Source organism: Parasteatoda tepidariorum, chromosome 2 (genome assembly GCF_982258835.1).
Source record: "Parasteatoda tepidariorum strain Cologne lab strain chromosome 2, Ptep-v5.0, whole genome shotgun sequence".
Lineage (NCBI taxonomy): Eukaryota > Metazoa > Arthropoda > Arachnida > Araneae > Theridiidae > Parasteatoda > Parasteatoda tepidariorum.
Genome location: NC_141756.1, coordinates 13,429,357 through 13,442,047, shown reverse-complemented (window position 1 = coordinate 13,442,047; position 12,691 = coordinate 13,429,357). Strand labels below are relative to the sequence as shown.

General features: G+C 26.3%; 1 protein-coding gene across 2 annotated transcripts in view; it reads left to right on the top strand.

Moving 5' to 3' along the window:
* Positions 1-12,691, top strand: part of LOC107445627 (uncharacterized) — a 626,385-nt gene that overhangs the window by 249,290 nt on the left and 364,404 nt on the right. For both annotated transcript variants that reach the window (XM_071177173.2, XM_071177172.2), the window contains exon 2: positions 4,739-4,954. In XM_071177173.2, coding sequence (XP_071033274.2) covers positions 4,739-4,954 — 216 coding nt within the window. The remainder of the gene's footprint in view (positions 1-4,738; positions 4,955-12,691) is intronic.

Sequence of the window (12,691 nt, the reverse complement as noted above, 5' to 3'; positions counted from 1 at the left end):
TTTAAACTTGAGATGTGATCCAGTACACAGCTTTATTTATATAATGCATCGGACAGTAGTCGAAATTCCGATTGATTATAAATTTCTCTGTTTGTAATAATACGGAGATTAATTCCGTTCCTGGCAAAGATGTCTGATAATTATTGTTATTTAATTTGTTTAGTCGATGATATGTAATAGTTAGTTAGAGTCTGTGCTAAATTTTACAATTGCCAAAACACAGGAAATTATTATTTTTAAATATAAAAATTTTAACTCTTGAAAATCACAATGTAGTTATATTCAACCTTTTTTCTCTTATTATTATGGGAAAATGTATACTTTTTCTGTAGAAAATATGTTAAAGTAAGTTTTCACGTTTTGCATAGGTTGCAATGTATAGCTACATTTATTAACACTTATTATTTATTAAAATCTATATTTTAATCAAAATGTGTCTGTCAAAAGTGACTTAATGTGGTGTATTATTATAAAAAATAATAATTTATAATTCAAAAATTATTTAACGTAATTTCTAATAGAAAATACAAATTTCACAGAGAAAAAACTTCTGCTAAAATTACCGTTCTCTATAGTGATAACATTTTTGTTAAAAAAAAACATACATCTGATAATAAAAATTTAAATATACGGTATTAAAACATTCATTTGGTATTTTTTTAAGTTAATGTGGAAACGGTTTAGTGAAAGTTCCATGTTTAAAATAGATCTTAATAGCACACATTTAGAAAAAAATACAAAACTGAAAGGTTAATTGAACTAAAAAAATGGTTTTATGCTATGATCTAAGGTATCATGAAAAAATTACTAAATTTTATCACATTTTATTAAATTATACTTTGTTGTTAATTTTACAAAGTTCATTATCAAAGCGCTTTGGTAAAAATTATCGAGCTTTTGATTGTTCTTAAAGATGAAAAAAAACGTTAAATTTGACCATTGTCTGGTAGTTAAGATCATACTTTTTCTCAGTCTTCTTACACTTTAACATTAGTTACTAAACTTTTCAATTAAAAGGAATATTATTAGAGCTATTTCCAAATTTTTGTTCCATTTTGATCCATTGAATTAATTTACATATTAATTAAATAATTCGCTGATTGCTATGAAATAAATATAATGTAAAAATAAAAAGTAGTTTCGTAAAACTCTTTTCAAAACTCATAAATAAATTTAAAACGCTTTATTAATTCCAAACTCAATCTTAACACATTCTTTTTAAAATAAAAAATAAAAATTAGATATTTTAAATTAAGGTTTTCCTCTTTCTCAAATATAAATGCTAAACAAGCAATACCATTTCTATTTAAAAGATTTTTTTTTTCCACTTCTTTTGAGAATTCTCAAATGTTTGAGTAAAAAAATGCTTTTTCTTAGCAGAATAAAAATTCACATTTAAATAATTTATTTCCTCTTTATATAGGAAAATAAATTACATCGTAAGGAAAATACTTCTAAGTTTTCAGTCTTTTAAAAGTTTACGCGTATGTGTTTCGATTTCCGTAGCTTGGGAAATGTATTTTTGTTTTTGACAGAATTCTTCGCCGGAGATTTCCAATTATCTTTCCTGTCGAATGTTATAAACCCGTTTTGCTCTCAACCTTCATCCAGTTTGTCTTTATATTTTGGCGCAAAAGTGGTGTAGTCGCCAAATTATCTTTCGAAATTCGTTGTATCGTGAATATTTTGTGATGAATATAAGTCGCTTATTCTTCGTTGTTTGAGCTTTGAATTGTTCATACGAGTGCTGGGCTTTTGTTCGAATTCTTTGTTCATATTTTGTAAGAGATTTATAAATGAATCTATTAAGTGTTAATAAATTATTCACTGGAAACATTTTTACTCTAAATTAATATGGATTTATGTACTTATTCTCAGCTGTTTTGATTATTGTTTTGTTAATTATTTGAAACTTTAGGTCAATTTAGATTAGAATTTAAATTTTTAAAAGTAAGTGTCACTATTAATTTGCATCAATTTGCGCAAATATTTCAATTTAAAAATATTCAGGTTACTACTTTTATTAAAAGATCTAGTTAAATTATTCATTTAAATTATTTATTTAAAGTATATATTATTTAATTAATAATTGAAAATAAACTAATTATTAATTTAATTATATTTTAGTATACCATTTTCACAAGTGTTTTTAGCTTTCCGAGTGAATTGTTTCATCTCATTTTGTAAGTGATTTATCAATAAATCTAATAAATGTTAATGACTTATTCTCTGAAATCATTTTCACTCTAAATTAATATGGATTTATTTGCTTATTATCAGCTATTTCGATCATTGTTTCATTAATTATTTGAAATTTTAGATCGGTTTAAATAAGAATTCAGATTTTTTAGAATAAGTGTAACTATTAATGAGCAAAAATTTGCGCATGATAAGTTATATTTTAATTTACAAATATTCAGATCATTACTCTCGTTAAAAGTTTAATTTGAATTATATATTACTTTAATAAATTATTAAATGTAACTTAATTATTAATTTAATTACTTTTTTCTCAGTACAGAAGTTTTACAAGTGTTTTTGGTTTTCATTAAAAGTCTTTGCTATTATTTTATTAAAGATTTAAAAAAGAACTTGTTAAAAGTTATTAAATTGTTTACTGAAATTCTTTTAACTCTAAACTATTTTGGATTCTTGTGCTTATTTTCAGTTCTTTACATAATAGTTTAATTAATTACTTGAAGTTTAAGGTTAATTTCGATTTCAATTTGTATGGTAAGTATCACTATATTGATTTGTATAAATTTCACACAATATTTTATATTTTGATTTTCAGAAATTAAGATGATTACTTTGGGATCAAAATCTTATTAAATTATCTTAAATATGATTTTGGTGTTTAAATATTTGAGTTTCATTAAAACAAATTTAGTATATGAAAATAAAACTAAATTATATTCTAGTTTTGAACAATGTTTGTTTTTATCAGTTTGTTTAAGACTTATAATTTTCTATAATAAGTAATTAAAATTAACTTAAATTTGGTTCCACAGTGAAAATGATTTAGTCACTATTCTAATTTAATTTCTGAATCGTTAGAAGTTTAATGATTTTTTCTAAGAATATTTTAAAGCGGGTGTAGAAGATTTAGAAATGATTCGATTATGTACTAGTAAATTGTTCATTGAAACTATTTTTGCTTTAAATTGAGGTACATCTATTCTTTCCGATAGTTTTTTTGATCTTTGTATAGTTAAATATTTGAAACTTAGACTGCGTAAAAACAGTTTATGTTTAAATCAATTCTTATTTAGAAATTTAATTTATAAAAAAATTTCACTAATTTAATTCGATGAAATTTGTTTCTGGCCTGTATGCCTGTAATATATGCCTGTCTTTCATAATTATGGTAGTTCAAGCATCCTATCATGAATTCTGAGTTTCTAAGTTCGAATTTTGAAGGGAGCGAACGAACATCTCTCTCATATATATCTGCTACTACATCATTTTTACGACTATGAATTTTGCCCAGAAATGAGTTTTAATTTTGAATACATGGGATTTTAAATTCGACTATTATTTACTTCATTTTGACGCATTTTCCCTCGATTATGAGAAGCCTTTTTTTTTTTTTTTACTGTGAACTATAAATTTGAAAACCAGAATTTCTGGTAAACCGTTCCCTATGAATGGAAAAATCTCCAAATATAGGGTTTAAATATTTTGGTTTCATGAACTAAAATTATGTTTGTTTGTTTTTTTAATAGAAATATCATTACCAGTTCCGGTTTTCAAAATTAGAAATCTTATTACAACATTTAGTAAAAAATAAGTAAATATAAGTAAATATTAGAAAGTAAATGTAACCAAATAAATTGTTTTTATGCCATTCTCTAAGGTATTACGATAAAGTAACCAAATTTTGCCTCATTTACAAACTTTTTTACATATTATAAATCCATATTTCTTTAGTTAATTTTACCAAAATCATCACCAAATCGCTTCTTTAAAAATCACCGAGCTTCTTGCTCTTTGGATCCAGACGCATGGTAAATTTTATCATATTCTGGTAAAGTCTATAGGGGCCGTTCAAAAAGTACGTACACAAATATGGAGAAATTTTAAACCCCTCCCCCCCCCCCTTCGTACATTACCGTACATAAGGTCTTACTCCCCCCCCCTTAGAGTACGTACATTTTATTAGTCTACCCCCCTTTTTCATAAAAATTAAAATAATTATGTTTTAAATAAAATTAAATATTTACTTAAGGAGTGTGTAGGATAAAGTCAAATTTAAATTTGGTGTATGTTTATAAAGTACGTACTTTGTATAATACCTCCCCCCCCTCCCCATCGTACAAAACCGTACATAATAGCAAATCCCCTCCCCCCCCCCTTCGGGATGTACGTACTTTTTGAACGGCCCAATACATTTTTTCTAAGTACATTTATGTATATTGTGTAAGCATATACGAGCCGTACAAAATTAAACCACATGGTATAGACCATATTTCAAATTTTATTTTGAACTTTAACTAACCGAATTTCCAAAATAAGTATATATATATATATATATATATATATATATATATATATATATATATATATATATATATATATATATATATATATATATATATATATATATATATATATATATATATATATATATTGCAACATTGAAGGAAATGTATAAATGCAGAGATAAATTGATTTGTCAGAAATAAATTGCCAAGAATCTGTCCATCCTTAAGAATCTGTAAATGTGTTTTCCTTGCAGCACGAGATGAAAGGCAGTGTAGACAAGATGTCCCTCCCAGCAGACGATATTCTTCCTGAAGGGGTCGTTAATTCCCATTCGGAAGGTGAAATGAAGGAAGGCATAAGGAATGGTGATGAATCTAACTGTAACCATATCTTCTCTAATGGTCTCGATGACCAGGATAAAGATGAGTTTGTTGGGGAGAATAACAATGAACCCACCACTCCGAATCAAGTAAGTTTAGACATTGTTTGTACTACATTGTTGCTATCTGAGTAAAATTTGTTTTCATCAAACTCCAACTAAAATTTATGTTTCTAAATAATATTTTAAATGTATTTTTTTTTTCATGATAGTGGAAAAAAATAATTTCAATTTTTTTTAAATTTTCAATCACTATTTCATATAACTTCCCCCCTTAAGAAAACAGGGGGTCAATCTATATTTTTATTGCTATCATTTCCCACCAGTTTGGTCGTAAATCTTTTTAAGTATATATTTGTATGTATTTATTTTTCTTAATTTATTTAATTAATGTCACCTATTTATTAACCTTCAATTATATTTTACATACTCTTAAGTTATTTTGTGAATAATCCATGCACTTAAACTACTGATGTTACAGCACATAGATTTATAAATTCTTTGATATATTTTTTAAGGCCTCTACAAATGCTTAAAAAAATTTACGGCGCATGATTCTTAAGAGTATAGCATTTTTAAATGATTTATGCTTTTCGTAAAAATATAATAAAATTAAATGAAAAAGACGATGAACGATAGTGTTTTCCAAAATAAATGAAAGCATTTAATGTAAAAGAGAATTTCAAAGTGTTTTTTAAAATCAATATTAAAATGTGATTTATAAGCCTCATTTCAATTTGGGTCCCTAGGACTGCACCCCTACATAATTCCAGCAAATTTCTGATAAATTACCTGTCAAAGGATGGAAAATATTCAGTATATAACTTCATTCGTATTTTACAGAATTTGTTTCTATTGTTTGATAATGCATTACTAAAATAATGCATTGAATTATTTATAAACGCGAATTATTAGAAATTTTTGTACATATGTTAAGGATTGTGGTGTTCGAATTGTAAAATATTCTATTAAAGTGCTATTATTAAAAAAAAAACTTACAACTCTCCCCAACTATAATTCCAAACGGATTTTAGCTTCTGTTTTAAAGTAAAAGTAATTTTATGTTCACTATCATACATTTCTATTAGCATAAATACACTATAGCGAGTATTATTTTTAAAAAAATATTATTTAACAGAAATCGTTGTTCAAAAAATGTTATTTAATATTAATTAGCATATTATAAAAATATAAAGTAAAAAAATTTTTATCGAAAATATTGTAAATTGTATGAAATTGTAACAAAATTTTTAAATTGTATAGCTCCTTAAATATTTACTTGTTAAAGTTGAATATTTTTACAACCTTTTTACCAATTCATTCTGTTTACTATATTTTTACTTATTATTTCATATTCCGGTATATTTAATTTTATTTTCTTATTATAATATAAGTTTTACGTAAAATTATTCTTAAATTACATACATGCATATCTAGAACCATATATTAAGTAACTAAATTATTCCAAGCAAGCATTCCGTAACAATTTAGTCTTTAAATAGAAATATGCTAGTATTTAGTCTCAAAGTTTTCTAGTTGTTTGTGCTGCCATCTACTAGTATACTATCAAAATAGAACATGGGTGAATAAAGAGATTAAGTATTGAATACATTCCATAAAGCATTTTACGCTCTTTAACTTATTACTATTTTATTACAAGATAACTTATTGATGTTTTAATTAAAAATGAAATACGTAAATAAAGAAAAAGAACACTTTTAAAATGTTGGACATGGGAGCCATTTTTATTTTTAAAATATTTTAGTAACGGGAGAGAGCAACTTAAAACATATCTTTCAATTCCTTATAACTTTTTAGATTATAAAAGTGTGCAATTACATTTTTAAAATTGCTTGTTTTATGACAAATATTTATTCTGTTATTTCATTTAAGGCATACGTAACCCCAATATTAATTTCAATAAATAAAAAAATAAGCTTAAAAAATTTTTTTAGAACAAGCGCAACATTTAACTAATCATGGTGCTGATATTCTGCCGTTTTAGTTGACCTTTGTTTTTATTACCATGATTTACTAGATAAAGAAATTTTGAAACGGGAAAAAAATTAGAATATTTTATTAATAAGTCTGTATTGTTTAGCGTAAAGAGTATCTTCACTTTTCATGTTTATAAACATAATGATAAGTAAAACTCTTCAGATCTCATGTTCTCTGGAGTACAACAACCATCTGGCTACTTTTCCCAACAGAACTCAGATTTCTATCAAAAGCTAAAGAACTAAATCGACTTATACAATTTCTTTCTCCTTGTAAATGACGTGAATTAAACAATTCACATGATTTGGGTAGAAATTGGACAAATGGTGAGAGTTTGTACTTTTAAGATTCACTAAATTAAAGATTGCTTGCTAGCGTTATTTTAAGATGATTAGAAACAAAAAACATCTTGAAACCTAATATTTATTAATTCATAAAATATGAACTAAAATTAAGTATTCATATATTTATAGCTAATAACTTTTGCTAAAATATCTTAAATATTTTAATTTCAGTAAACATTTAATTGTCCTTAAACAGTTAAAAAAGAGCCACTGACCTATTAAATGCAACATTTAATTGAATATTCTATAAGTAAAACTGTAAAAGTATATCAAAGTAGCAGTATTCAGTAGTTTTTAAACTTTCTCAGGAGTATTAAACATTATAAAACTAAGAATTCAAGCAAATTTTTATGGTAATGCGCTTGATAACCATAGTTAATTATTTTTAGGAAAGAAAGATTTGAAAAAAAAAAATTTTTCTTAAAAATATTAATAAAAATATTAAAAGAAAAGGTTTTTTATGAGTTAATCGAAATAGATACTATTTTGAAAACATGTTAATTAAATGAACAAAAAGAATTAAATCATTTACAAGGAAGAAAACTTTTATTCAAGGAGCTAACAAATTAATGTGATCGACATGTAATTGATTAATGTAATCGATTAATGTAATTAATTAATGTAATTAACAATGATGTGACTAATGTAGTTAACGATAAAATTAAAGAATGCAATTGCGAAATTTTAATATTATTGACTCTCCCCTATGTACTGAGTGTAGTTTTTCATTCTTATTATTAGTAATTCGTAGCATTAGAGCGATGTATTTTTTCAAAAAGATTTCCCTTTTAGTTTTTTTTTTTTTTTTTTTGACAGTTGAAGTTTTGCAACTCAAACCTAATCATGAATTCTTTGCAGGTAGATTCATTTTTAATTATTTATTCCATGCAATGAATAAATATTTCACTTAGCAGAATCCTTGCAAAAGGAGAATTTTTCAAAACTGACTTGATAAACGAATTAAATAAACTATAAATAAACTGTTAACTATAAACAAATCTGGAACTTCCCCAGAGTTTATATCTTTTGCATCTATAAACCCAAAAAGAAAGCTCATAAATCAAACACAACATAAGCAAATCCGAGAAACTACGTAATTCGATGACAGAGACGTAATTTATAGTCCCATTTGGCTCTGAATCTCGAAACGCTTGGCTTCTTCAACCGAAAACAGCGCCAAGATAGATACAGACCCCCCAACAGAGAATATAAGTGACATTCCGCGTTTCCTAATTATCCCTCCCCTACACCCATCCACGTTCCTGTCATCATTCATTCTATAGGGCAACACGTACGTTCCTTTTGCCAAACGATATCCATCTGCTTCGACCACCACCTACTCCCCTCCCACATCCGCAGCATCCTCATGGGAATCCAAACGATAACCGACCGACCATCCGGTTCCCGATTGAGTGACGTCCGGATACCGGATGGGAGAGTATCCAGCATCACAGTCCGGTAACGCAAACGATAAAAAAAAAGTTCTTAGACCCTCCACTATGTTCGACGGTGTTGAGTCTGTCAAAAGCAGATGGCAGAATGTTGGGTGAGGTTCTTCCTCAATAAAGGCCGCTTTAGCGCCACTTTGCTTTTAATTCGATTGACAGCTTATTCGCCTCCCCTAACTAATTGAACGATTAGGCGATAAGGTCCCTGATTACAGGTTTTCTAAACTTGTGACTCAGAGCGAGTGAATAAAGAGGATTTAATGCTCTTTTATTTTCTGATGTCGGTAAAATTGAATAGGTCTTAAACGCAATACGATAGCACATATAATGTAATTGAAAAGTGTGCCGGAAATTGATTTAGATATTCAATAACATTTTAAGATGAATTTGTCCCCATTATTTCATTTAGATTTTTATTTTCAGCTTTTCTGAAGAGATCTATCTTCTTTTTCCTTCCTATCTCCTAAGAGGTGGAAGTTTAATCCTCAAATTTCAAAATTAAACTGATGTGGATACCGTCGGAAAGTTACAAAAACAATGGAAGATATTCGAGAAAAAAGGACAAAAAAAGTACACCCATATCACTCAATAGGTCTACTTCAAAAAAAAAATAATAATAATACAGGGTGTTTATAAAGTCCCGGACCCATTTTGATGTTTAATAACTCATAAAATAATAAAGATAGATTAAAATTAATAACATAAATGGTTAGATAGAATCCAAAAGTTTCATGACCCTTGTCAATGAACTTCCACGTGTGCCCCCTTCGTCGCAAGGAGAGTATCAAGTCGATAGTCAATTACAAGCCAGGTAGCGGCAAGCATGTCGGCATCCACCATAAAATCTGTGCTGTGGTGTATGAATTCTCCTTAATATCCGCTCGAATAAAACATCACATAAAAAAGTACTACATAGAACAAGCACATCATAAGTAAACATAACATTGCAATAGTTGCCAAAAACAAAAGAGAGAAAAATGCAATTAATAAGCAGACGATATTTAGAAAAGTACAGATATTTAGACTGGAAAATTAAATTATCTGAAATTAACCACACGTGCAGACGATATTTACAATTCAAACCTGAAAAGGAAAATATATGAGTTATTCCATCAATAAATGCCATAAGTTTGTTTATATCTTCATTATTTTATGAGTTATTAAACATCAAAATGGGTCCGGGAATTTATAAACACCATGTATTGTTTTCCGAGCATTTGAATCATCACAAAACGACATACTGAAATCACTTGTCTAAACTAAACTGACAAAAGCGAAATAGTTAAAAAATAATTCATAATTAAAAACTAAGAAACGATTTAAAAAGATAAAAAAATAGGAATATTTATTTATAATAAAATAAATAAACGAAACAATTTTGATAGCAAACAATTCCGTAAATAACCATTTAAAAAAATCATTTTTACCTATACATACCGTTCTTTTTCAACCAAGAAGTACAATATGACTTAAAATAAGGGTAATATGAGGTATAAGAAAAAAGTCATTCACATTGTTAATCATTGGCAATTTTACTTCAATTCCAGTATGTTCATTTGATATTTAAATTTAGGGATTATAGGGATAAACTAAAACATTTAAGACAAAATTATTATGTTACGTTACTTTTTTAACTTTAAATTAATTATTCTAGTATACAATTATTACTTATTCCAAAAAAATATTTTTTAGGATGTGTACGATATAATATTACTCGTAAATATTTCGTCAAATGTTTAAAAAAAATGCATGGTTTTATTTATATTTATTTCGGATACAATGACACTATTATTTAAAATTTAAATAGGAAATATTTAGAAAATATTTTTATTTGTTTTTTTTAATTATATTTATTTACTTATTTATTCATTTATTATTTTTTTAATAATATTTTAGTTTGTGTTATAAATGGTATAATGTATAAGGTTGATTTGAAGCTGATTATTAATAATTATGAAGTTATTGATAATGTCTAAATGCGGATTTAAGAAAAAAATTACAGATCATTTATATAGTTTCATTTGCTACTAGAAGGCAACATTACTTTTAATTACCGATCAGAAAGTGTATTAATTTGTCACTAGATGGCGTAGGCAACATAGTTTGGATCTTAAGGTTTTCTATGAATAGTTTCACTGAAGATGTGCTTGCTACGGAAACATTTGTTTTTGGTTTTTATAAATAAAATAATAAATTATTTATGGTTATTATAAATAAAATAATTATCAATCAATCAATGACTAGTTAAGTTTGTGATAATTTAATCATGATATTTGTGAATAGCGTGAAGGAGTATGCATGAATATATCGTCATGGTGAACAACTATTAACTTTTATTAATTATAATAGTTTTCTTTTCTTAAAAAAAACTTATTTATAATTAAGACAAAATTGTAGTTATTGTTGTTCTCTTTTAAAACGTGACTGATCATTTTTTCGGCATAGTGTTTAGCTTCAATCAATTCAAAATTACTTTATAATTTGTTTTATTACTTCTCAAGGTAAGGAAAAAAATTGTAAGTTAAAAGATTGATTATGTTTATATAGTCTTTATTTCAAAATAATCAAAACATTTGTTGTGTATTACCCATATATATATATATATATATATATATATATATATATATATATATATATATATATATATATATATATATATATATATATATATATATATATATATATATATATATATATATATATATACAGGGTGATTCTAAAAAGATGGGAAAAATTTTAGGAAGTGATAGTAAACACCGAAGCAAACAATTTTTATCAAAAAATGCTTGGTCGAAAACAAAAAGCAAAGGTGCTGGATCATTTGGAAAGTTGTTTGATGCAAACGTGAAAGCTCCATTCCTGTTGCGAGTTACTGCGCTGCACTACGCCAAGCTTTCAGCCGCTGCAGGGAAAGTTCGTGATATGCCTGGTGTGTTTCAGAATGTTCGGACAACTGTTTTGAACACTTATTGTAATCACATGCCATTAAATTTGTTTTTATAACTTAACTTCATCGTTCTTTGTGTGTTTTTGCCTCATATAAGAACATAAACTTTGACACCCTCTAGCGGTTTTGCGTTTTGTTTTCGACCATGCATTCTTTGATAAAAATTGTTTGCTTGGGTGTGTACTATCACTTCCTAAAATTTTGCCCATCTTTTAAAAATCACCCTGTATACACAAATAACAATTTAAAATGATTCCAAAATTTAAAGCCATACAATGTCAATTCATACAATTATATACTACTTCAGATTTATATCTCATAAACATACGAAATTTTCTTAGACTTAAAATATTGTGCAAATTTATATTTATTTATATTTAAAACTAAGCGTTGGGGTTGTTGACTTATTTAAGATTGTTTAAAATACTTCACTAAAACTGATAAAGGTAAAATTCGTGTATTTATTTATTGTACCTGTCAAAACTACCAATCTTAACAACGGATTTGCCCGAAAAAATTATTAGGAACAATATTAATCCTTATACATCCTAAACAAATGCATCATAAGAAAATAAATACTATCTAACATTTTCGGGCATTCTCATTGAGCAAAATCACATACTATAATCATTAAAAAACTTGTTCGATTATCAATCCCCATAATTGTTTCATAATTATTTTTATTCCATGATGATAAGCAGATTTTTTTCATCGAAATTCAAACTAAAAATATTTTATTGTTATACAGCATTACTGTCTATGAGGCTAATTACCCCAATTATTCCAAAATATTGAAATGAAACTCATTTAGTTTTTTCATTTATCTCATATATGGTCCAAAATTTAAATGGAGAAATTAGTTAAGTGCTTAAATTAAGGGCTTTACCTTGTATAAGAAAACAATTTTTACAAATTTGTTAAAAAACCAGTTCATATAATTTTTAAACGCATGAAGTATTTTTTAATCAATAATTTGAACGATTACGTGCATTATTGTTTTTATCTGAAATTACAAATTTCTTTAGTTATTCTGTAATAATACTTTTTTTTAAAAAAAAAAAGCTTTTTTTTTGTCCCCTCTAGCCCATTA